The following is a 25,550-nucleotide window of genomic DNA, read 5'->3' as shown; positions in this document are numbered from 1 at the left end:
TTTTTTGCTTATAAAAATACATACTACATAAAGCAACATATTAGCCCAAATTTTGGTGTGGTCTTCACCAAGGTTATTGTTTTGTTTCATAGCAAGTTTCAATTGTTCAACTGTATTTCTCATGAGGAATTATTTAAAATTGTTGACCTTAAAAGCGTGCTCTTAAATATCAATCATGTGAAGCAATTATAGAAATACTATTTGGATTTTTCTACAAAGAAAATCACATATTCTAGCATAAATTCATTCAGAATTCTAGTTAGATTTAGTTTTTATTGTTAGGGCATGTTTTGTCCTTTGTAAGTGTGTTGTTTATTGCTATAATAATTAAATTACTGTTTTATGTTCTACGTGTAATTTATTGTGTTTTTTATCTTGTTGTTTGCACTGGGTTATTGTAATGAACAAAGGAAAATGAGGTGGAATGATCACAAATTACCAATAGAAATTGGCTTACCCTCCCCGGCCCCAACTTATTGAAAACAAAGCATCTCTGTTTCAGAGTTGAAACTTCATAGGTATCAAAGCTGTCAGATCTTTTGGAGAGGGCAAGTGCATAATGGAACTTATCCAGTCAAGGGGAAATATGGCGAATTTTTCATGTGCCAGAAAGCATTATCCCTTCAAAAAAAAAAACCTGTGTACTGAGAACACAAACCCTCATTCCACTGCATTGTTAGGTAGAAACGTTCGCCTGAGCAAAAATCATGTTCGTGACATCTCTCCACCGCCACAAAACCTTCAATCCTCTGATACAAGCTTACTGCCACGATTTATGGTTAAATCCTCAGGATTTAAACATTACACTATTTCCACTTTTTTCTCTTGCGGTACATTCACAATAAAATCAATAATCCTGTCCTTTCTCAATAGATAGTTTTTGTGTCCAAGTAAGTTATTTGAAGCTCAGGGATCCTTTGGTTTTCCCAACTCCAGCCTGTTTTTTTTGGGGGGGGGGGGGGGGGGGGTGGGTGGGGGGGGGTGAAAACAAGCGTCTATACAACCATCATTGTTTCCATCTATTTTTAAAGCGTGCACCTCGGATTAATTGGGACTACCCAGAACCAACATAGCCTGATTGTAATTTTGAGCAAACTCTCCACATCTACTTTTGGTGAGATCCAACTGCATTCCCTACTGTCGGCTGTAGCATTTTTTTTTTTTTTTTACTCTTCGAGATGTAAAGGTAAAGTCCCAACAATAGTTGAGAGATAACATATTCTGTGTTGAATGAATCTGAATGAATTTTTGTGTAAGTCGATAATATTGTTATTAGTCAAAAAGTGAAGTATAGAGATATCCAGGAGAGTACTTGAAAAAAAAGAGTATTTTACCCGCTGGTTTTTCCCATAACTTAAAAAACTTGTTCCAAATCATAGAATTGCTGTTACAATACGAACTCCATTCCCAAATTTATTCTTGCAAACATCTGGCCCTTGTGGCTCATTTACTGTGCCCCTTTGTAAAATTGCTCTGAAAATGTTTGGATCACATCAATTTTTTAAACTGTCCTCGTTTGACCTCTCATGTTTTTTCCAACACTCTTCTTGCATCCCCTCATCTGGAAAGTAACCTTTAGGATTACTGAAACAAATCCTCCACAACTGACTCAAGATCCCTCAAGACCTTGGTTCCGATTTCAAAAATATTTTACCAAGCCCTCCCCAAAAAGATCCAACTGTCAAGTTCAATGGTGGCAAGATTTCTTGGTAGATATGACTTTTGTGCTGAAACACAACATTGGGAATCGATTGTTGCACCGAGTCTTTAAAATGTCAGAATAATTGCGGACATTTCTCCATAGTTTCCTTGAGAACTTTCTTGCATTCTGTTTTTTGAATTTGTTTGCTAAAATAATTGTCCTGCTTAAAGCATTTTGGCGGATTTCTTTGTTTCCAAAAATGCTCGTTGATTCTTGGAGATTGGTCAAATGGGTCCACACACAAAGGAAAGAAACCTGAAACAAATTAATGTAACTTTAAACAAATAAAAAGTTACAAAAACATATTTTATGAAAGGACTACGGTACAGTACGGAAATCAGTAAATATAATCTGATTAGTATAGGAAAACGTAAGTGGCATCGTTTTCCATAGTTTAACTAAGAAAAAAAGAAAATAATTGTTTATAAATGACTTTAATAACCCTAAACTGTGATTTATATATTAATTTTATCTTAATGCCTCGACACACTCTTGTGGAAGTCTTGGAACACTATAATATTATAACAGTTATAATCACGTTTATTTAATCTGTTGAAAATCCCTAGCTATATTCATGTACAGGTTTCAATGTCTCAATTCAATGTTTATAGTAGTCAAGTAATTTTAACTTATTATGATTCAATGGACCATCATTGGTTTGGACCATTAAAATGCTTATTGGCAAAAACAGGGAATAGTTGTGGAGCATGGTAAAATTTAAATTCTTTTAGTTTGGGAGGCTTGATACTACACTTAAACCTTGAGCCACTACATGGAGTGTTTTATCTTTTTTTTATTGAAGGTAGCGTAGACCGAAGCAGGTACTATATATTGGGGTGTCTTACCTAGAACTCACTTTTATCAATCGGCCCTTATAGTATGAACAGAAATGAACATATCAACATGCTTTCTCAGAGTATTTTAATCCCTTCCTCTTACTGTGTTTTCCTTTCATAGACAGTCCTTCAACCGACCCTCTACCTTCAGCTTATGTGATATTTCCTTTATTTCCGTATATTTTCCTATTGAAAAAACTGAGTGCTTGATTCACCAAAGAGCTCTTACTGATAAGGCTTGGACCGAGCCTATTGTATAAAAGGACATCCAGCATGAGAATGAGGCAGAAATTCGAACATTCAGAAAGATTATGGGTGAGGCTTATGTATGATACGGGGGTGTGGGTATGGAGTATCGAGGAGTTGTGTTCGATTGAAAGCTTGTTATATAGGAAGGTGTTTTGGATTTTTGGTTACTCACTAATGTTTCCTATATGTTAAAATTGTTCCTTTAAGGCCATTACTCAGTAGCCAATCAAGGATGTTCGTTCTGAGTGGTTGTATCAGTAGTAGTCCATGACCAGCTGTGGTAGCTGGCATGATGGACATCACATGGGCTGTGGATGTCTTTTCTATTCTGTTGTCTATGATCTTTGGAGTTCTTCTTTGACAGAACTCTCAGTCTATCACATATCACCTCATCCAATATAACTCAAGTGAGCTCTGCTAATCGATTTTCTATCACTGAAAGTAGAAGCTACTAATAACCATAACCTGACACAGTTTCTTTTCTAGACTAATCTTTTTAAGTGGAAAGGAGAATGGAAGCTTGCTTTCCTTGCAGTTCAGATTGTTTCGCATAAGGGCAAAGGTGGTGCTATTCTTTTACTAAATGCTTAAAGATGTTTTAGGTAATTGGAATATGTTATAATTAACATATGTTGTTTCATTGTTGAGAAGTTGTCATAGAATTAAACTGTATGATTCGATCTTAGTCAGGATAATTCCTCCTGTAATTGTGATGGCAGAGCATTGGGGTTTTGTTTATTGGCCAGCTATTTCTCCCTATTTCCAACTAATTGCTTTGGAGGTATTTTGCCCTTTCTGTGCACTTTAGTGACCCATTAAATGTTTTTGACCACCACAAACAGTTGAGGCTTGAGATAGAATTTTAGATTTTCAAAACTGTATGTGCAGCTCATGAAGACTGAACTTACAAAGCATGGAATCCTTCATATGGAAATTTACAGATAAAACTTCCTCAAAATATGTAAAAATAGCCATCGCTGCAGTTATTTATAAGGACTCATTTAAGTTTACCTAAGGGTGCTGTCCTTGGTAGGCAAGCTTCAACAACCAAACTGAAGTTGTCTTCAACTGAATGGAGAATGGAACCATCATACAGGATCAAGAAGGCTGTTAAGTCACTTACAGTAAAATTTAAAACTGTGCTTACATTTAATAAAGCAGATTTCTAGTGTTATAGACCATGTAGTGTAGGAACAAGCTGTCTAATAAGTGCATTGCATGAACATTGTACTTTAAAAAACATTATGTTAAGTAAAATGTGCATTAAATGTTGGGACAAGTACGTACTTTAAAATAAAATATATGAAATAGTGAAATTTGCAAAAAAAAACTACATATGGAATAATAATCAAAGGGAGAGTGAAAACATATGACTGTCAGTGGTACCCTTGGTTTGTATCTTCCTTATAGAGTACATCTCGAATTCTGCTGATGGTAGCTGTGTCAGGACATTGTACTGCAGCCAGGTAGGCAGCAATACGCAGTTCCGTTGTCTTGGCTGTGTTGTTTGGAACAGTGGCAGCATGGACAGTTTCTGCAATTTGTCACAGGGGAACCGACGAGTAGCCCCAACAGCGGCAAGTCTCACCTCCATTGGGTTAACCTTGTTCTGGAACAAACCACACAAGTTATCATAAGAATGGATTTAAATATAATTAAGCTTGTGCAACATTTAAATACCTAGGGTATAGTACCTACTACGAGGAAATGAAATAAATAATTTAACAAAATTACAGGGTTAGAATTGAAAAAATGTGTAAAATATTTTATTGTAGTGCACAGATTACAGAAACTTAATACCATATTTCCACTATTACAACAAAAAATAAAAATTTGTTATTTGAAATTATTCTAATGCTCTGAAACTAGAATGTATTCAAAATGTGAATAGATCTATTCACTCACATCAGCATATTATGAGGGTAGTTTATGAGTTTATTTTTTGTTTATTGTTGAGTTTTTTAGATTATGAATAAAATACCTAAAAGATCCCAATTGCTTATGCAAAAACTCCTAACAAATAAATTAAAGGTAAACTGACCATGATGCAATTCCTGAGTACACTCAAGGAGCTCATGAATCCCATGTTTCCGATTGCTTTAAGTGCTACCACAACAGTCTCTTGCTGTTCTCTTGTAGTCGAGATGCAAGACTCTCCCAACGTCTGCTCCCAGTGCAGACATGATAGCTGTGTACCTGCGGCGTGTCTGCACATGCAGGATCTAACCGACAATACGAGTGTACCACAGAACTCACTGCCAACCAGGTTTTCGGATGGTAACCATCTTGCATGAACAGCTGGAAACATAAGACAAACAGTTTAATTTACAATAGTGAGAACTTGTTTTAGGGTTCACTTGTTTATATATTTCACCAATATATCAACCCTTAAACTCTGTATGGATAAAAAGCTATAATAATCTTGTAGCAATCATATACCATTATTAGGTTAATGCCAACATTATTATTATCATAAATGCTTTTTCTTACATAAGTCACAGAAAAATCTGTAAAAATGTTGGTATTTGCTAAGAAACCACTAAAATTTCAAATCTCTAAATCAGAAAGTGAACTAAAAAAATAAGTTCCATAAATTAGAATGTCTTTATTCTAATTTATAGCTACACATAGACCTAAGTACAATAGAAACTGAAAAATATAGATCGAAATAATGAAGCAGTATATAGATATAAAAAAGTAAATTATCGGTTTATTTATAATTAGTGATAATTTTTACAACAAAATGTTTAAATGTTGTTTGAACTTGTTGTACTTGTTAAGTTTGTATACAGCTTGAATATTATTAAATAAAGGCTTTTAAACAATATGTGTAAAATTATAGAAGGAAAACCGATTTTACTAATAAATGAGTATTCACTAAACATGGTGGTCATCCAGTAGTGCAGGTTGTGTGCAGGATCTGCTCTTTCTTTTTTAGTTAATATGGTTGATTTTTCTGTAAAACTATTATAAATTATTAAAAAAATCATAATTTTCTTTTTACAAAAAGGTGCTAAATTTAAGATTTTCATAATTATTCTCACATTTATATCTATTTCCTAAAGCAGATAAGAAGGGTCCTTGAGATAAGTACTGATATGTGAAGTGATCAGAACTAGCCTTTGCCTTGTTCATCTGACTGTTATAAGCTTATAATTGCAGTGATCTGTCTAATGCACCTGTAACAGGCTCTAAGATATCATACCTGATAGCTGAGTAGTAAAGTTGGAGAACTTTTACATTGAAGATACCTAGTTCAATTCCAACAGACATAATTTTTAACTTATTGATTCACAAAAATTATTTATTGTGTTAGGTCTATATTTTTCCCACTGTCCATATTTACAAAAAAATTTTTTCCTCAACCATTTTTATACGTATATATTTATCTTCATACTTTGAACTAACAAGTATTGTTATATTCTTTGGGACTAAAGAGCGTAGTGTATGAAAATGACAGGACCTCTTTGCATTTGATATCTACAAAGAGAACTATCTCTCTAAAAAGAAGAATACTATTAAAAATTATTTGAAAATAGCGGCTAATGAAACAAATAATTTTAAGGAAAAACACTCTCAAGGACAAAAATTGTATAAATATGACTGGAGAACTTATGAACAAGGAGGTTGTTGATTTGTCCCAACTATACTACAACACTCTTAACAGCATATGTTAGAAACATTCCAGTGAAGTAATTACCTATATTGTATCTGAGCTTGTGCTTCTTTTAAATAAATAAGACTTTTAACTTAAGGACTCAAAAAGGCCTTAGAGTAGCTTTAAGAGAATTCTCAATGGAAAATGAATCATTAAAGGGGTCACTTGAGACAGAAAAGAGGATCCAAAAGAACTGATCTGGAAGCCTCTATTTCATATGAAGATGGTGTAAAAAACTATGTTTCTTTTGAAGAACAAGATCAAGACCTTAGAACTGAACAAAACAAAATTAGTGAGTAGACTTATTCATTCACAAAACCTAAGTCTGTAAGTGCATTTGTGGACATACATACTGTTGATAATTTGAGACCAATTTCCATTCTATCTAGCTTTTCAAAGGTATTCAAGAAGATCACCTTCAAAAGACTCTGTGATTATTTTGAAAGCAACATCTCATCCCTTTTCAGTTTGACTTTTGCCAAGGGAGAAGTACAATTGATGCCAATTTTGAGTTTGTGGACAGGGTTTCGAGGGCAATGGATCAGTCACACTTTGCTATTGGTGCTTTCTGTGACCTATCCAAGGCCTTTGTTGACTGTGTTGATTTTGAAGTGATGCTGGGTGAGCTTAAATTGTATGGCATTGGCAGGGTTGCCCTGAGCTGGCTAAAATAATTTTGATGAACTGTCAACAAAGGGTGGCTGTGGATGATAACATTCAGAGCAGCTATGAAAAAGTCATTTTAAGTGGTCTCTCAAGGGTCAATTCTTGGCCCACTCTTCTTCCTTATCTATTGCAATGATCCCCCAAACTCATGTCTAAAGTGCAAATTCTAATGTATGCTGATGACACTTCCATAGTTGTTTCAACAAGTAACAAAATTGTCCTTCATTAATCCTTAATTCAAAGTATCCAACAACTCAATTCCTAATTCAATGCTAAAAACTTAAAATTAAATTCTAGTAAAACACAGTTTACAAATTTTCGTTTGAATAATTGAAAAACTCAAAAGACAGAGCCTTCATATCTCCAATCTGACTTCAATACTATTGCTTGTACTTAATTTCTTGGCTTGTACATCAACGACTCCCTCACTTGGCATCAACATATAGGTTCCTTACTTCATAAACTCAGCAAAGATTCCTATTCATCTATTGCTCAAGTTGTTGATCATCCAACTCTCCGCCAAGTGTACTTTGGTTATTTCAATTACTTAATTCCTATGATTTGATTTTTTGGGGCTCCTCCAGTGAGTCTTCAGAGAGATCATCAGAGTTATGACTGGTGCTGGCTTCAGAGAGCCTTATAGGGAAATGTTTTAAAAATCTCAAGACTTCACCCCTTCCTTCCTGGTTTGTATCACAGCGTGTAGTTTTTGTCAAAAGTAATTTAGACAAATTTTTAAGTATGAACAAGTACATTCCCATGTTACTCAAAATTCTTCTTTGATACAGTATCCATTACATAAATCCACCTTCTATGAAGAATCTCCATATTATACCTGCATTTTAGTCTGTTTAATCATTTTCCAGATTACATAAAAAAGGATACATATTTTACATAGTTGAAGAGAGAGACTTTGGATTTTATATCCAGGCACTGCTTTTTAGTGTTCAAGAATTGCTGTCTTTTACTTTAAGATCACATGTCTACTAAATCGGTCCTTTACTAAGGTATTGAAATTTGTTAATTTTGAAACTAGTTTTTAAGCATAGTATTTATTTTATTTTTAATTTATTTATTCTTTCTGTTTTTTTGTATTGTATTTTCTCTGCCATTTTCATGTTATTATCATGCAAACAAAGCCAATTGTCTATGTGTGCATTGGATATTTATATGGTAACAAAAAACACTAGAAATAAAACAATAAAATATACATCAGGACAGGTAACATGGAACAATAACATTTGGTAGCTGTTTGCACTATTTGACCATAACGAACTCAGCAAGGTGCAAACACTCATGCCAGAGGACCAAGGAAGTGCTGTCATCTAGTAGAAAACGCCAGAACTATATTTGCGTGATGTGCGGTTGTCATAGAAAATGCTTCCTGTGCCATATTATGGCAGGCAACAGAATAAAACAGGAACAATAATATTATATAGTATTATGTCACTATAGGTAGACCGTTTACAAAAAGACCCTGGGTGATTTGAGTTCACACTCCCAGTCCTTATCAGTCGCTCGAGCAGTCCGGATGGCTCCGTGATAAGCTCCGTGAACCTGCCCAACCAAGCCGGTCTGTGCGTGTTTGCGATCTCGTTCCTCATGATTGAAAGTTATTACTCACCATCTTAGTTATTGCAGTTTATACAAAGAATTGTGCCAATATTAAATTAAGTGATTACCTTATATTACGAGAGTTGAAGATTCTCTTTTTAACCGTTTTTATTTAATCGTAAACATTCAGTAACAGCATGATCGAAAAATGTGCGAAGTGTAACACTGATCTGGAAAGTGCTAAAGACATTGTTGCTAAGTGTAATGAATGTTGTGGCGTCTATCACCCTGCTTGCTGCAGATTGCAAACCACGGACGCCGTGAAGAGACTGCGAAGTAAAAAGGGCACGTGGCGGTGCGACTCGTGTGAAACAGAAAATGCATCATCTCACAGTGGCAAATCTGACACTACAACATTAAGTTCGGACAACGTCATGGCTTTGCTTCAAACTATTAGAAAAGATATGGCAGATAATATGAAGGAATCAAGGGAGCGTTTTGGCGGCTTAGAAACACTAGTGCAAGGGGTGAAGGACGTAATTGAGGAATTTAGAGTGAAAATCTTAGTTTTGGAGCAAGAGAATACCGAATTGAAAGAAGAATACGGTGGATAACATCCAGATGAATAAAGAAAATAAACAAGAAATTCGGCTTTTAAAACGCGAGCTCCTTGAAGTACAGCAATACACCCGTCGGAACAATATCGAAATTAAAGGCGTGCCTTCCTCTGGTAAAGAAGATATACTCATGGTCATGGAAGCCATTGCGAAAGCCTTAGATGTGCCGTACAATAGGGGTGACTTAAATGTAGTCCACCGTATGCCAACGTCTGACACCCACCATCCAACTATCATCGCAGCTTTTATATACTGTGGCACTAGAGATATGTGGCTTGCGGCCGCTAGAAAGAAGAAGCTGACGACTACAGACATCTCTACTCGCCTGCAGCCTGGCCCTGTGTATATAAACAGTCATCTCACTGGCCACAACAAGTTCCTTCTGGGGAGAGCCAAGCAACATGTGAGAGACAAGAAGTTGGCAGCAGTCTGGACTGTCGAGGGAAAGATCCTGGTTTCGGAAGGAAGAAGGAGGCCATGCACAGAGAGTATGGTTTGCTGAAGATCTGGACAGTATAGCTGGGTGAGATTAGATCCAAGAATCTAAGTCCTAAGGGCAGCATTTTTTATTTTCAACAGACAGTATTGTTTTCTTTACATAAGCTTAATTTGTTTATTAAACTCTGGTGCATGAGTTTTATTGTTTTTGTTTATTATTTCTATATTGTAAATACTATTCGAAGATTAATGTATTTCAGTTCATGTATTGCTGTTGAAAATTAAATTCTTAGTTTGAAAATTTAAATTATAATAGCCACGTTATTTACTAAATACATATAGTATATACTTTTTGTTTGGTTAGACAAAAAAATCATTTGTTATCAATAGCTAAAGTTGCTGTTATCACTATAAAACCTAATTATTTTGAACAATTATTAGTCCAAGTATAACAAATTATAAGTGGTTAGTACTATATCATGATCGTTTTATTTAATATTATTTAGCTATATTTTTCACTGCGATTCGTATGTAGTAAATTTCCGTAGTTACATGGTTATTTATCAACTAAACTCAATCTTTGAATCTCAGTAAATATGTCAATATCGTATTGTTTTTATATTATTTTAGATTGTATGCATAATAATTTAATTCACGAAATTGGTTTTTCTGTACATAACTGTCTAGGATAAACAAACAAGAGGTAATCATTCATTAATAACTGTAAAAATGTTGTGTGTGTGTAATGAAACTTAAATTTAAGGGAAATCGTTTACGATTCATATGTGTGTTATATCGAAATACTATAATAATTAAATTGTGGAGTTTAAAATAGTTTTTTCCTATACATAAATTTTGTATCTTGTACTTGTGGCAGTCTGCTTTATTATTTACACGAATATCTATGAATTGAGACACCTTCAAGTGTATATACGTAGCTTTCATAAGATGTAATAAAATTATACATTGTTCTCAAAGATGCACAAATAATCCTTTTTGTACCATGCATTCATATATAATATGAAATAACTCACTTGTGATATTATCGTAAAGTGAGATCTGTTCCAGTAAATTAGAAATAACTTTAGTTATATCAACTTTGGCGAATGTACATATCATTAACTCTTATTTGTATCAGTATAATATGACTACATTATATACTTAGTAAGATGAAATATTAGAGGAATAATAGCAGGGTGGTAGTAAGGGAGTATTTGCATTTCTTTAACAAAACTCATGTTGTGTTCACGAGTGCGTACGTGAGGAAGTATGGGTATGCATGTTATGTACGAGTTATGGAGGTATGTATATCATATAATGTATGCGTGAGTCGTATTAGCATAAATGCATGTGTGTGGAGTTTGTATATGTGTGTAAGTGTATGAATGCATGGACATGTGTTTCTGTGCATGAATGAATACAGGTAGGATTGTGTATGTACGTGCATTTATGTGTGTACATGTATATGTGCATGTTTGTACCTGGTATACATGTGTGTGTGTGTGACGGTGTGTATATAAGAAAGTGAGTGTGTGTATCTGGTAACTGTAAACATAACAATACGATAATGGTTTTAAGAGGATAGCTAATATAAGACTGTAGGTGTTACTTTGTACAGCCAGGCGTAAGGTGTGGTGGGTGGAGTAATGTGATTGATAATGGGTGACCTTGCAGAAGTGGATAATTTAAGATATGTTGCATGTTTCGACTGTGAGGATGTATGTGAAGTTGATAAAATATTTAATCATTCAAGCACAAATATACGTTTCATTCATATAAATATCAGGAGCTATAACAAAAATTTTGACGAACTAGTGGTTGTACTAAATAGCATTAAAATTAACTTTGACTTAATAATTCTCACAGAAACTTGGTGTGAAGAGGGAGAGTATGAGATGGTTAAAATTGAAGGATTTGATATTTTTTTTGCAATAGGTTAAGGAGAAATCAAAATGATGGAATTATCTGCTTTGTAAATAAGTTATTTAGTAGTATGGTGAGTGAAGTAAAGTTTCATGGCGCAACGTGTCTTGAGGTGAATGTAGAAACCGGCAGTGAGCGGTTCACAGTCCTGGCACTTTATCGTAGTCCATCAAATGACGGTGACCTTGAACTGTTTATCAGTGACTTAGAGAGATACTGTGACAGTCGAGTTAGGGATCGCACGTACTGGATTGTGGGGGATATTAACTGTTGTATACTGGATAGCGCGAGATCGGCGGCGGTCTGAGCGATATCTCGACGTACTGTACACAGCAGGGTTTGTGGCTTGTGTAGACAGACCTACTCACGTCACAGCACATACAGCTCACTGCATCGATCATATTTTTGCAGACGCTCATAATACTGAGAATATTATTTCAGTTGTCATAAAAAACTGCAATAACAGATCATTTTTTGATTGCAACTTAATGGAGTAGATTAAATAAAAAATCTAGATCTAAATATCTAAATCTAAATAAAGATCGAGTAAAAGTGTAGTCGTAATGAATAAATCCGAAGTAAAAAATCAAATAGCTAGATGCAACTGGAACGAAATATATAATTGTACTGATGTAAATAATAGCGCCGAAATGTTGGGCAGAAAAATTAACGATAGTATGAAAGTCTCCTCAAATCGTGTAGTTTTTCGGAATAAGGAGTTGAAGTTGAAACCTTGGATAAGTCGAGGACTAATTACATCAATCCGTAAAAGAGATAAACTGAGCAAACGAGTTAAACGTCAGCCTTTCAACCGTGAATTGTTAAATTATTTCAAAAATTATTGTAATATTTTAAGTAAAACTATTAAAAACAACAAAAGAAAATTATTACAAAACTAAAAATTAATCAATCAATCGGAAATCCTAAAAAACTGTGGCAGCATATCGGAGAAATAGCTGGGAAAACTAAAACAAATTCACGCTTCCCAGTGGAACATTTCGTTGCTTCGGTTAAAAATATTAAAGATGATGATAACACAATTTATGTAGCGAATTTACTAAATAATTATTTTGTTAATGTGGGAGAAGAGTTGGTTGGCACGGTCCCTGTAGTTGATTGCCCGGTTGATATTGAACATATCAGGTTGCGGACGGAGTTTAGGTTGACTCCAGTTACCGAACAGCAGATGGAAGAGTGTATGGTCGAGTTAAAAGGAGGCTCAGCTCCAGGAATGGATGGTATTACTACTGATATTATTAAAGATAACTTTACCTATCTAAAAAAAGCCACTCTTGCACATAATAAATACTAGTCTCATAGATGGTATTTTTCCAGACATATTTAAAATCGCCAAGGTGATGCCTATATTCAAGGGAGGTGAGAAGGGAGAGCGTTCGAACTATCGCCCGATATCTCTCTTAAGCGTTATATCCAAGTTATTAGAGAAGATTGTTAGAAAACAATTAACCCATTATCTATTTGAAAACAATATAATTTTTAAAAATCAGTTTGGTTTTAGAAAAGATGTTACGGTGGAAGACGCCCTTTTTAATTTAACAAGACACATCCATAACAATATAGCTAAAGGCAAGCTCTCTTTATTGGTGTTCATCGACTTGGCAAAAGCTTTTGACTCCTTAGATAGACACATTTTGGTTAAATTAATTGGTGTAAGAGACAACGCGCTGAAGTGGTTTAAAAGTTATTTATGTAATAGGCGGCAAATTGTTGAAATTAACAGTATAAAAAGCGAATCCAAGCAAATAAATTTTGGGGTTATCCAGGGGAGTACACTTGGACCTTTACTTTTCTTAATCTATACAAATGATATAGGAAAGATCATTCTTAATAATGGTACGTTATACTTGTACGCAGATGACACAGTAGTGTTATTTGATGGTCATATGTGGGAGGAAGTCTATAGGAATGCTGAGCGAGGACTTCACACCATTAAACAGTGATTTGACAGTAATCGACTGACTGTAAATATATGCAAGACGAAGCACATGGCTGTGTCCCTGCGTGCAACGCGCGTCCCAGTGGGTCTACAGCTGAAGATGCACAATGGGCAGTGCGGTGGCCGCCTGATACCCTGTCAGTGTCATAGTATCGAACGTGTTAGTACTTTCAAATATCTTGGAGTAATGTTTGATAATAGACTCGCTTGGGCAGCCCATGTTAGCTATATCAATAGCAAACTACGGAAATGCATTTATATGTTCGTTACATTATAACGTGTGCTAAATTTCCGCCATATCAAAATTGTTTATTACTCATATGTTCAATCGATCCTTCAGTATGGAATCATTGCATGGGGAGGGGCTTCTAATACAGTAATAAAACCATTACAAATTACACAAAAGTCTATTATGAAAGCTGGTTTCAAAAAACCAAGGAGGTTCCCATCAGAAAATTTGTTTCGTTTATTTATGATTCTTGATATTAGACAACTATTCCTAAAAGTTTTGATTTTGTACGGTTTCAAACATAAATTTTCATTTTTTAGAGAAATTGGAACATGCATACAACACAAGACATAGATTGAATATTGGTATCGCCACAGCACGTTATACTAAGTCTATAAATAAAACAAATTCTTTCTACGTTCTACACACAATCTACCAAAATTTACCATTGGAACTGAGAGAAAATTGGAACATTAAAGTCGAAGCGTACAAAAAGAAGTTAGTGAACTGGTTAATTGCATTGGGGAGGAGTGGTGCAAACACTATACTCACTTCTATCTACTCTGAGTGATCTGATCGTGCCGAGTGATAATTACTGCGATGATATTTTATATATAGTTTGTGAATACCATGGTGATGGACAAGTGCGAGCATTCTTAATTAATGCATTAAGCTTTTGTCTGTATGTGTTGCGGATGTATGCGCGAGAGCGCTAAGACGTGCGTGCGTGCATGCGTGTGTGTGTGTGTGTGTGAGTTTATTGTTTAGCTTTGTATGCATGCGTGTGTGTTTTTTTTTCTTGTGAAGGAATGCATTAATTTTGATATAGTGTAGGTTCCAGAAATCGACAACAATAAAATGATTCGTTTCTGTTTATCTTTTTATTTTTCTATTCTTTTCCTTTTTTGTAGCTCTTAAAATAATGTTTCTTGGGCACTCTTTAAGCATATCCCGTTATGTTGTCTTACTTCTTATAGCCATAAAACTTCATATACTAGAATTTGTTGCATCTTTGTCATGTCGTTTCCATTATCATAACTGATTAAATTATTACTTTTTACACTGCTTGAATTTAGTTCATATGCATCCAAACAGAGTATGTTTACTATTAGTTATTTTTAGTTATCTTTAAATCATACAATTTTAATTTTGTTCTAATATTTACATTATATAATTAGTATTATTGTGATTGCAAACTCGAGTGAAGATGGACTCGGTTCTCACACACAGGCTTTTGCCCATGTGGGTACCTTCTCGTGTATATTATTATCATATGTTTGTATTATATGTAAATGAGATAAATAAATGATAAATGAAATAAATGAATGAAACACTGGGTGGGATAAATACCCCTCCCACGCTGATGCCGCCCTCTCGCTCTCCCAGTATCCCCACCACTGCTCGGCATTCGCTCTATCGGATCATCTGATTGATCCGGCTTAGTTGGTTTCGTTCACTGCTGCGATTCGTTCAGTTGGACCGGTCAGTACAGAATTACTGAGCTTCCTGCTAGAGCGTGTTATACCGATCATCGTGTTGACCAAACAAAATGCACGACTGAATGTAATGATGGAGTGTACAAAAGGATCCGCTTGTAAAAAAGTCTTCGAATAGAGGAAGAAACAACATCTTGCAGTGGATAAGATAGATACATAACAATAAATGTATTGTTTTAGGAATGTAGTAAATGGAAATACTTAGATCTATTAAAACTTATAAAAAATGTAATTGTTAGCTACCAGATATATTACTAAATATTTTAAATGTTAATACTTATGATCAATGGACTTGGTTGATTGATATGACTTGATTTATCATAAGTAAGGTTATTCCCTTACAAATCTTTTTAATAAATCACTAAAAATTAAACAGACACATTGCTTGTTTTAAAAATAATTTATTTTAATAAAATAAAAATGTATTTTATATCCAACCTATTAACTTCCCACCACTTTTCATAATACCCAGACTCCCTACTCCCCCTATTTTTCATTGGAAAAAGGGTTTTTAAATGAACTTAATTATTATATAGTAATTTTTACCATAATTAAAAATAAAATATTTATTTAGTTGGCAGGAAAAAGTGAACAAAACTTTCGAGGTGAGTTGTTCTTTTGAAACACTCTGATCCTAATCACACGTTCACTTGACTGAACCATTCGAATTGAACTGGTCAAGACCGATCGACAAATATCCATTGGCCATTGACACTGCGCAGCTAACCTCACAGCTAAATGCAAGCTCCCTGGATACGTCTATGCCTAATTAATCTGTTCAATTAATATTTTACGGTTTTTTTTTCCTTCCTGAGGGAAGAGGACAGTTTGTCCCCGCACTTAGTCCTAAAGAGGACCTTTGCGCCTCCCTTACTTTAATTTGTGCCCTCAAAGACCGAGGCTTTTGCAAAAACCAATCAGATTTAAGGGCTCCTGCTCTCTAATGTCCTTGGGGCTGAGAAGATATGCTCCCAAGTATCTTTTCCGAGTCTCTACGATGGCAGGACAATCCAACCAAATGTGCTCCGCTGACTCCTCCTCTTCTCCACAGAGTCTACGTTCACTGCTCTGACTGAGGCCTACCTTCATAAGGTGCTTCCTCAGAGGGCCATGTCCTGTCAACATTCCTAATATAAGTCTTATATCCGCCTTATTCTGGTCTAGGAGAGCTGTCCACCCTTTTGCATAAGGAGAGATAAACAATTTGGATAGTCTTAAACCTGAGGCTCTACTCCAATTCTTGTGTCTTGTCCTTCTTTCCCAATCTTTGACCAGAGCTTTAATGTTGGAGAAGGCTATCCCACAACCTGGCTCAAGCCCCACCAATGTGGATTCTGCTTCCTTTTGGCGAGGATGTCCGCTTTTTCATTCCCATGAATACCTTCATGACCCGGTACCCAACCGAGTGTTACTCTGTTATTTGTTGCCAGCTCTGCTAGAGCATTCCTGCATTCCCAGACCACTTTTGAATCAATCGAACAGGTATCCAGTGCCTTCAGTGCAGCCTGACTATCAGAAAGTATTAGGTATGATAATCCTTTTGTCCTCAATATTTTACGGTTAGACTGTGACATTTGTGTATGCCTACACATCAAAATATATAGTTATAGAGCAGGTAAAGTAGCTGCAGTGTAAACAAAATTATGCGAGCGAGACACGATCCAAACAGCTGATAAACAGATACAAGATGGTGCTGGTCCCACTCCCCACCCCAACCCCCCACCGGAGGGGGCCCCTCCTCCTAATCAGAAATTTGCTTCTGCATAGGTTTCCTTACTAGCGGTTTATGTTATAACATGCTTTTATGCAATTACTATTAACATAATATTACGTCAAAAACCATGAAGGTGTTAAAAGAATGTGACTTATCTTGTGTACCCACAACGTGATCACATTTGTGACTTCTAATCTCTAAATGAATGTACAATCTCATTTTTTCAGTCGCTTACTACATATTTTTACTGCAAATATCATACCACTAAAAAAGGTTTAACTGATATGTCCTAACAGTCTTTAATTGTTTTATCTTGAGGAGCTGGTGAACCATTACATTCAAAAACCAAGAACCATTGTAACAACAACAAAAAAACATTACTACTTACCAAAGAAGTCATGAGAGACTTCTCTTATTCAGGTGATGAGTAAGATTAAGGATTCTCTAGAGAGGAGGCAAATTATATTCAGGAGCTTTCTAGATGTTGAGGAGGATTTTGATAACACCTCAATGGTTTAAGAAGCTGGGACAAGGCGTGAAGATACTCTAGTATATAGATGGATAAGTTCCATGCTGCAGGGAAGGGTGATACAATATCAACTCTTTGGTGCTAAAGACTCATTGAATTATTGATGGTAGGTGCCTAATCAAATAGTTTTATACACTAATTTCTCCCTAACATGAACCATATTGTGTTTGGCATTTTTAGTTAGATTTCAAGTTTCATCCAGAGTGGGAAGTTTTAAAAACATTAGTACAGTCTTACAGGCTGAGATTTACACAATTTTCACTTGCACCCATTTGATTAAAGAGGCGTTACAACAGTAAGAGCACCTACATCTTCTCATGAATCCAAAGCATGAATCCTGACAGATCTTGGTCTTAAGCTTACATATCCATCTGGATCATTGGGTCTTTGACAATGAAATTATAGATTTACTAGCCAAGAATAGTTAACTAAGATAGTTACTAGCTTATGATACTATTTCTTGATATTTATAGAAAATAAATAATAAAAAAGGTGTCAGCAAGAGTGAAAGAAGCTAAAAGTTGAATGTCAGAAAATATCCATTATATAGTTTTAAACATCACATAAAAATTTTAAACATCAATTCCTGCCACTCACTTGCAACGTGTCTAGAATCTCCAGGGAGGGTTGCTTGTGGAAAGAGAGAGCTGTCAGCCAAGATTCCAGCTCGTCCCGGGAGACCTCTCGTGCCGCATAGATCTGGTACATAGCCTGGACACTGCCAGCAGATCCTACCAAAGGCAAAGCATCCAGCATATACTTACGCGCGTGTTTCTCCTGTAGCTGGTCAAAAATCTGAAAGTAATAATTCATTATAGTATTGCACAATAAATGGTCATAATGCCAAATTATAATAGCAATACAATTAAGGACTGTTTATATAACTCGTATTAAAGATCAAACAATTTAGCATCTTTTTACATGTCAGTTTTGCAAAATGTATACAAATTAATTATAAACTATAGTGCAAATGTGTGTTAGCTTACAGGTTTGTCATGTTTGTACTATCCCAAGTGGTAACTTATATCAGAGAATAGACAAAGATTTATTTTCTATTCATGAGATGATACAAGTCATGTAGTTGTAAAGGTAGACTTTCTCATTAATGGCTGTGTGTATAGCCATAGAGTTGTTGAACACCTTAAGTACGTAAAAGTATTTAAAATAAAATGTTGATGTGTAAGCAGCAATATCTAAATCTAACCACTGAGGAATGAAATTGAAAAAAAACCAACCTATTCTCGAATTTCTCCTGTCCCTCACAATTTGGGAAAAGAATATTCTACTGGTGGTTTTTTTATATTTGGGCACTGATATTTATTATATTATTCATTAATTTAATACTCTTTTAAAAAACTAATAAAGAAAGTTGTGTAAACTTGTTTATACAAATTATATTGATCAAAAATAAGTGGGAGGAATCTTTTCCATGTTATTTAGAAGTAAAAACCTTACCGGTTCAGCATCTGTTTGTGTTCAAAGTTTTACAATTTTTTTACATTAGAAGTGGTAACAATGATACAGAATTATTACGTCATAACTATTGTACAAGAAGTAGATCAGCAAAATATGGTAAGAAAACCAAAAGTTTTAAATGAATGAACAGCACATTAAAAAAAGCAAATCATTACAAATATTTAAAATTTTTACAAAAAAAGTGATTGCTTGAACATGAAGGACATAACGCATTTATCAAATATCTTATAATGAAACTATAAAAATAGTGTAAATTTTTAAGAGCCTGTTTAGGCTATGAAGTTTATTTGTGCATATTTTATTTTAGTAATATAAAATAGGGTTGGATGAATGTTGACTACAAAATTTGTAATTTTTGTTTTTAATTATTTAATTTTTGCTGTATTGAGAGCTGGTTTTGTTATTTATTATTGATATATAATATTTTTGTTCAATAATTTTTTTAAAGCGTTTTCAGGGTAAACTATGTATATGTGTGTTATGTTTTTAATGATTTATATTATTGTTGGTATAGCTTTAGTCATAATTCATATTCTAGTAGTGTTTGTACAAAAAAAAAGTAATATCTCATAAGCCCGATATATTTTCTGTGTGAATTGTATAAAAGGTGGACTCTGATATTTTAAATTTTAGTTTTGTATTGCTAGCCTTCATAAATTGTTAAGGAAGGTTAGTATTTTCCATCATTAAAAACTGTAAAAATTATACGATTTTGAGATGGAAATAAATCATAATCATTATCATATTTGATTTATAATCCCAGAACTATTTTAAGATTAGAATTTCCCATTTAAAAATAGAATACAGTCTGCTACTGAATACAACCTTTTGAAATACAGGAGTGAATTTGGAGGATAACAATCTCTTTATAAATCAGCAAACACACATAGCCGATGTGGTGACACTCAAGGTTAAGTCAAGATCATGAAATCTGTTAATAGTACAGTTTTTTACAATACTTTAGAGCCTGACCAAAAAGAATAAAATACCTCCACATGAATAAATGTAAATCTAGGTTACCTTGACCAGTTGTTGTTCTCCCAAACCAGCCAGTTGGTGAATTAACAGGTCAAATAGCTTGGGCACCTGACTGTCCACTCCTAGCTTACTGTGAGTCACAAGCTGCATAAGAGTGTTCCAGACACTGGACTCAGTCACTGGAGTCTCTGCTGACATGGAGGAAGACTCAAATTTGCAGGTCTGTCCGCTTGTTTACAAACAGGTCTGAAAAAACATTTGATTTTTAACTTCCATTACATCACAATCACTGTTGAAACTAATACATTATCTGTGTTCTACTAATAGACCAATGAAAACTAATCAAACCTACTTTAGATGGATTACATTTCATTACTACACATGGTGGATGTACATGGCTGCCTTGGATGTTCAGTGCAGAGTATGATTTTTATACATATTACCTGTTGCTACAAGGTGGCAGATTATTAAAACATCACATTAAAATATAGTGTAATAATATCATAACAAAACAAAATTTAGAAACCAATTTTATAAGTAATATAACTAAACTAAAATAGTACAACGTAGCTAAATTGATTCTATTTTTTAATTGCGATAAATGAAAACAAATTAAAAGATACAAACCAGTGAGAATAGGTTCAGTTGACTGTACAATATTGTCAAGTGACAGTGAGAGCTCCGCAGTTGTTCTGATTCCCGATTGGCCATTGGAGAACGGAGCGAATATGTGTGTCTCTTGACACCAAGAGTTGCTCAAATACGTGCCATCATCTGACTTGATGGTCTGCTCACAGAATTGCTCACTTCTGCAAAGGTATACCACTGTTCATCATTTCAATCTCAACATACCTACTGTCTAACAATAGTTTTTGATATAAATTATAAAACACAGTTAAAAATTCCCTACAGAAATATGATAAATACTACATAACAATTATAAATGAAGAGCCTTTGTAACAAAATCACATTTTTGCAAACATTCTGCTTTCCTTGATATTGGTCATGCTGGTAATAATTTTCATTTGTTGCTTTTTTAATTAAATGTTAAAGATCAGAATAAATTTATTTCTTAAACGTGATATAGACTACTAAAGTAAATCCTTTTTTCTTACAGGGATTAAAATGTTCTCTAACTTGTAGTGTAGGTTTTCCATAAAACTTCAATAAGCTAATATGGATGTAATAAATACATTTAAAATTACTTTCATTACTTTATGTTTCAGTAAGTAAACTTTTAAAATAATAAAAAAATGTAAATATAATATAATAACTATTATATTTTTAATTTGAACCCTGAAATGTATCATCTTTTGTATTCTATCATCGCTGAATTTTGAACAGCAGAATAGATATGCCATCATTGTAGCAATGACATCTATTTCAGTGTTTGGGCTAGATGCATTTAGACAGGCATATTCATTGAGCAAACCAATATCATATTTGAGTTGTGTAAAATCAATCAAAATCTCACAATATGTAGAAGGGTAAGTAGAGTAAGCAAAGATCGGGGACGAATCGGTTACCATCACGGCCCGTAAAGGTTGCCCCAAGGAATGGGTTTTGTCTCTGCTCCTGTGGGCGATGGTGGTTGATGACCTAACTAAAGCAGAGATGAGGGAAATAAGTCTATTATGCTATGCTGACAACCTAGTGCTTATGGTCAAAGGAAAAAAAGGCATGCTGGAATGCTTAATTCAAGAAGAATTAAATTTCATAAGCAACTGGTGTCATGGGAAAGGTCTTCGGATTAACCCATCAAAGACAAATATGATAATCTTTACCAGGAAAAGAAACTTGTAGCTTTTACAACCTGTCCTGGAAGGAATCAGGATAAACCAATCAAAAGAAGACAAATATCTGGGCACAGCCCTGTATGAGAGCCTGACTTGAAACCCACAGATTGAGAACACAATATCTAAAGTGACAATGCCCCTCGGAGCCTGCAAGAGACTTTTTGGATTTAATTGGGGTTTGAAATCCAAAATTATTTAATGGATATATGATACCATTATAAAAAACCAATGGTCACATATGCTGCATTAGTGTGGTGGCCGAAAGTAGAACAAAAAACAGTTGCCAGAGGCTACAGAGTCTTCAAAAGCTAGCTTGTGTAAGCATCACAGGAAGCGATGAGCTCCTGTCCAACCCTGGCACTTAAAGCGGTCCTGGGATACACTCCTCTGGGGTAGGAGGTGATGAGAACAGCTGCTCTAAGCACAATGAAGCTTCTAGGTACACAGGTAATAAAACTACCTCCTCAGAAGGTCACATAAAAATAACCTAGGAATTTCCTGAGGTTGAAATGTTAACCAATGTGTCAGAAGCAATGGTTAAGAAATACTCCTTTGAAAACCATATACAGTCTTTATTGAAGAAAGGGAGAAATACATTTAAAAGGAAGCCTACCCTACAAAAGGAGACCAAAAGTTTTACACAGATGGTTAACGCCCTTGACTCTAGGGTGGGATTCAGAATATATGGACCAGGAGAAAACCTAGCAGTGCCCCTGGGAAAACATGCCACGTTCTTCCAAGCGCAAATCATGGCAATAGAATCATGCACCAGAAGACTCATACAAATGAGTCCAAAAGAAGCAAAGTACTTAATACCTTTTGACAGCCAAGCTGCACTGAAGGCACTTGTTACCTGTTCCTTGATTCAAAAGCAGTCTGGGAATGCAAGAATGCTCTGGTAGAACTGGCTAAGGAAAATAGAGTAACACTCGGTTGGGTGCCGGGCCGTGAGGGCATTCATGGAAATGAAATAGCAGATACCCTCAGCAAGCAGAGTACTTTATGGTGGGGCCAGAGTTGGGTTGCGGGATAGCTTTCTCCTACAGCAAAGCTATTATAACAGATTGGGAAAAGAGGACAATTATTTTTAATTATAGTAAGGCCTCAGGATTAGGGCAATCAAAAACGTTTATTTCTCTTTATGCTGAAGGGTGGGCATCTCTCCCAGAACATGGTAAGGAAGATATAAGAATGATAATAGGGATGCTGACAGGACATGGTTCCCTTAGAAAAAACCTCATAAAGGTGGGCCGTATCCAGACTGATGAATGCAGACTCTGAAGAGAAGAGGAGGAAATCAGCGGAGCATGTTTGGTTAAACTGTCCTGTCGTATCTAAACATTCCTAGGAGCATATCTCCTCAGCAGCAAGGACATCAGAGAACAGGAGCCCTCAAATCTGATTGGCTTCTGTAAACATCTCAGATTCTGAAGATACAAATATAAGTTAGGATGAGGTAAAGGTCCTTTAAGGTCTAAGTGCGGAGGACAGTCGTCTCTTTCTCTCAGGAAAAAAAGTAAAGTAAAGATGTCTTATTAATTTTACCAGGTGAAGTTAGGGCTAAGAAGACCTCTTTAAACACTTAACCTGGGAACCAATGGCATAAAGGTGACTTCTGAATCACCACCAATAGCCAGGCAAGTGGGCTGCTTGCAAGGACAGGATCACTCAGCGGACACCCATCCAAGTAGCTGCCATGCTTGACGTTACTTAATCCGGTTATCTTGCGATAACCATTGTACCCGCTACACTGCACTATTGACTATGTTGTGTCAACGACTCACCAAAAAGCAAAGAGCAATAAAAGAAAACAAAAAAGTCAAAAGACAAGCAAAACCCCCTGCCTACTTCAAAACACAGCACACATAATTTTTATTGAATCTATTTCTTGAATTTCCTGTTTTTTTTTTTTTTTTTTTGTATTACTTGCATGAATTGCTCCAGAACTTTCAAGTTTATTTACTTATGTTGAATATTTTCACTTTGCGGATTGCTTTTTGCTTTAGGTGTACAAATAAACACTAATTTTTATTTTATGATTTAGCTTAAGAACATCCATCTTTATCACTGTACCAATCAATAAAATCTGAAGCACTGTCTACTCAGTTGGTTAAAGGCAATTCAATTAATATTTCCGAAGCACTGGGAGAGCACAACTTACATCAGTATGTGTTCTCGCTGTAGAAATATTCTAAAGTACACTTCTTTCAACTGGATGAAACTTAATGTTGTACTAAGAGTTTTTTATATAGGTAATAATAACATAACAAATTAAGTAGAGGTCATACCATATAACGATTGTTGGTTTATTTATTGTATTTGTATAAAGAAAAAGAGAAAATAAACAGTACAGGTACATCACTATAATAAACAGCTAAGATATCCAGTGACTGGGAGGACGAAAATATTCTGAGTATGTTTTTTTCTCAAAAGTGGTAACAGTTAATTTATAAATTAAATTTAAATCCTGTTAGTTGAATATTAAAAACTTTAAATTACTCTTACTTGTTACGTTATTTATTTTTATATTTTTAACTTATTGTGAAAAATAAATTTATGGTTTTGTTTGTAAGACAGAGCATATTTTTTACCACTAAAAACCACCAATGAACTACCACTTACTGATGCAATTTTTATTCCTAATACCCAAACAAATGAGTGTTTTCTTGACGGTTAATAAGGAGAAGCTCATTTAGCTTTAGTTGCTTACTTAATTATCGGAACAGACTTGGCCTTGGTGGAGAAGGTGCTCAGAAGCCCCAGGGTCTGATGGCCCCTTCCAGAGCAGGACTGGAGATCTTTATTCTTTAGGACCTTTATATCACTCCACATCGATGACTTCACAGAGTATGTTGTTTCACATGACCCACTCACGTCTCTCTGTAATAAAGTTATTGCATTTAAACTCGTGTCTCCTGAGGCATAAAAGCAGTTTAATATTATTTATATAAACATTGTCACTACTGTAACATGTGAATGTTGAATGTAGTTTCCAGTTCATCTTCCTCTCAATGTTTTTTGTCTCTGGAATTTGAGTCATAGTCGTCTAAGGAGATCCACAAAAAGTTAGTGACAAAGAAGCTCAAAATGAACTCTGCACATTGTTTTGACATCAGAACCCAAGTACACAAGTACAACGTATAATGTAATCTAGATGAAAAGGAATTCTCATTGTCTCATGAGGTGCACAACTGAGTACACTATGATGTTTTTGACATCATCTCTGAGCACAGTGGAGCAATTAAGTTACATAATTAAGCACATAACGTAGCTATGGTGGGAAGGGTTAATTCAATGTGAATGTTGAGTTTGGCTCCAGTTCACCTTCCTCTCAGTTGTTCACCTGATGGGACAATGAGAATGCTTCTTCACCTTGATTACACTATACTTTGTAGTTTGGGTGTTTCTGATGTTACAAACAGATGTGGAAAGTTTGTTGTGAGCTTCATCGTTACTGACTTTATTGGATATCTCCAGACGAACATTACTCCAGATTGCAGGGGTCAAGTCTGTAACAGCGTTCAAATTCCAGGCTCTAAGAGGAAGGTGAACTGGAGCTGAAGCCAACATTCACATTGAATCAACCCTTTCCACCTACCCTACGTTATGTGCTGTAACATAATTATTATTCTAACTAATACTAACAAGTTATGGAGAAGGATAAACATACCAACAAGCCAAGTGCTAAGAGGTAAATGGAGGGAACATCTATGGCTACTGCCATAAAGTTTA

General features: G+C 35.0%; 2 protein-coding genes across 2 annotated transcripts in view; both read right to left on the bottom strand.

Annotated features, from left to right (window-relative positions):
• Window positions 1-4,893: 4,893 nt before the first annotated feature.
• On the bottom strand, window positions 4,894-20,231 carry LOC124374520. Its single transcript, XM_046832721.1, has 3 exons — window positions 20,065-20,231; window positions 18,166-18,363; window positions 4,894-5,085 (listed from the first exon to the last, which is right to left on the bottom strand). The coding sequence occupies exons 1-3, from the start codon at window positions 20,218-20,220 to the stop codon at window positions 4,894-4,896; spliced, it is 546 nt and encodes a 181-aa protein (XP_046688677.1). The 5' UTR covers window positions 20,221-20,231.
• LOC124374519 (vitellogenin-like) overlaps window positions 20,231-25,550 on the bottom strand; it is a 23,039-nt gene continuing 17,719 nt past the window's right edge. The window contains exons 5-7 of the mRNA XM_046832720.1: window positions 24,529-24,698; window positions 20,650-20,831; window positions 20,231-20,268 (exon numbers count right to left, since the gene is read on the bottom strand). Coding sequence (XP_046688676.1) covers window positions 20,231-20,268; window positions 20,650-20,831; window positions 24,529-24,698 — 390 coding nt within the window. The remainder of the gene's footprint in view (window positions 20,269-20,649; window positions 20,832-24,528; window positions 24,699-25,550) is intronic.

The sequence above is a fragment of the Homalodisca vitripennis genome, unplaced genomic scaffold, assembly GCF_021130785.1.
Source record: "Homalodisca vitripennis isolate AUS2020 unplaced genomic scaffold, UT_GWSS_2.1 ScUCBcl_8869;HRSCAF=17163, whole genome shotgun sequence".
In the NCBI taxonomy this organism is placed as follows: domain Eukaryota; kingdom Metazoa; phylum Arthropoda; class Insecta; order Hemiptera; family Cicadellidae; genus Homalodisca; species Homalodisca vitripennis.
This window is presented reverse-complemented; position numbering and strand designations above follow the sequence as displayed.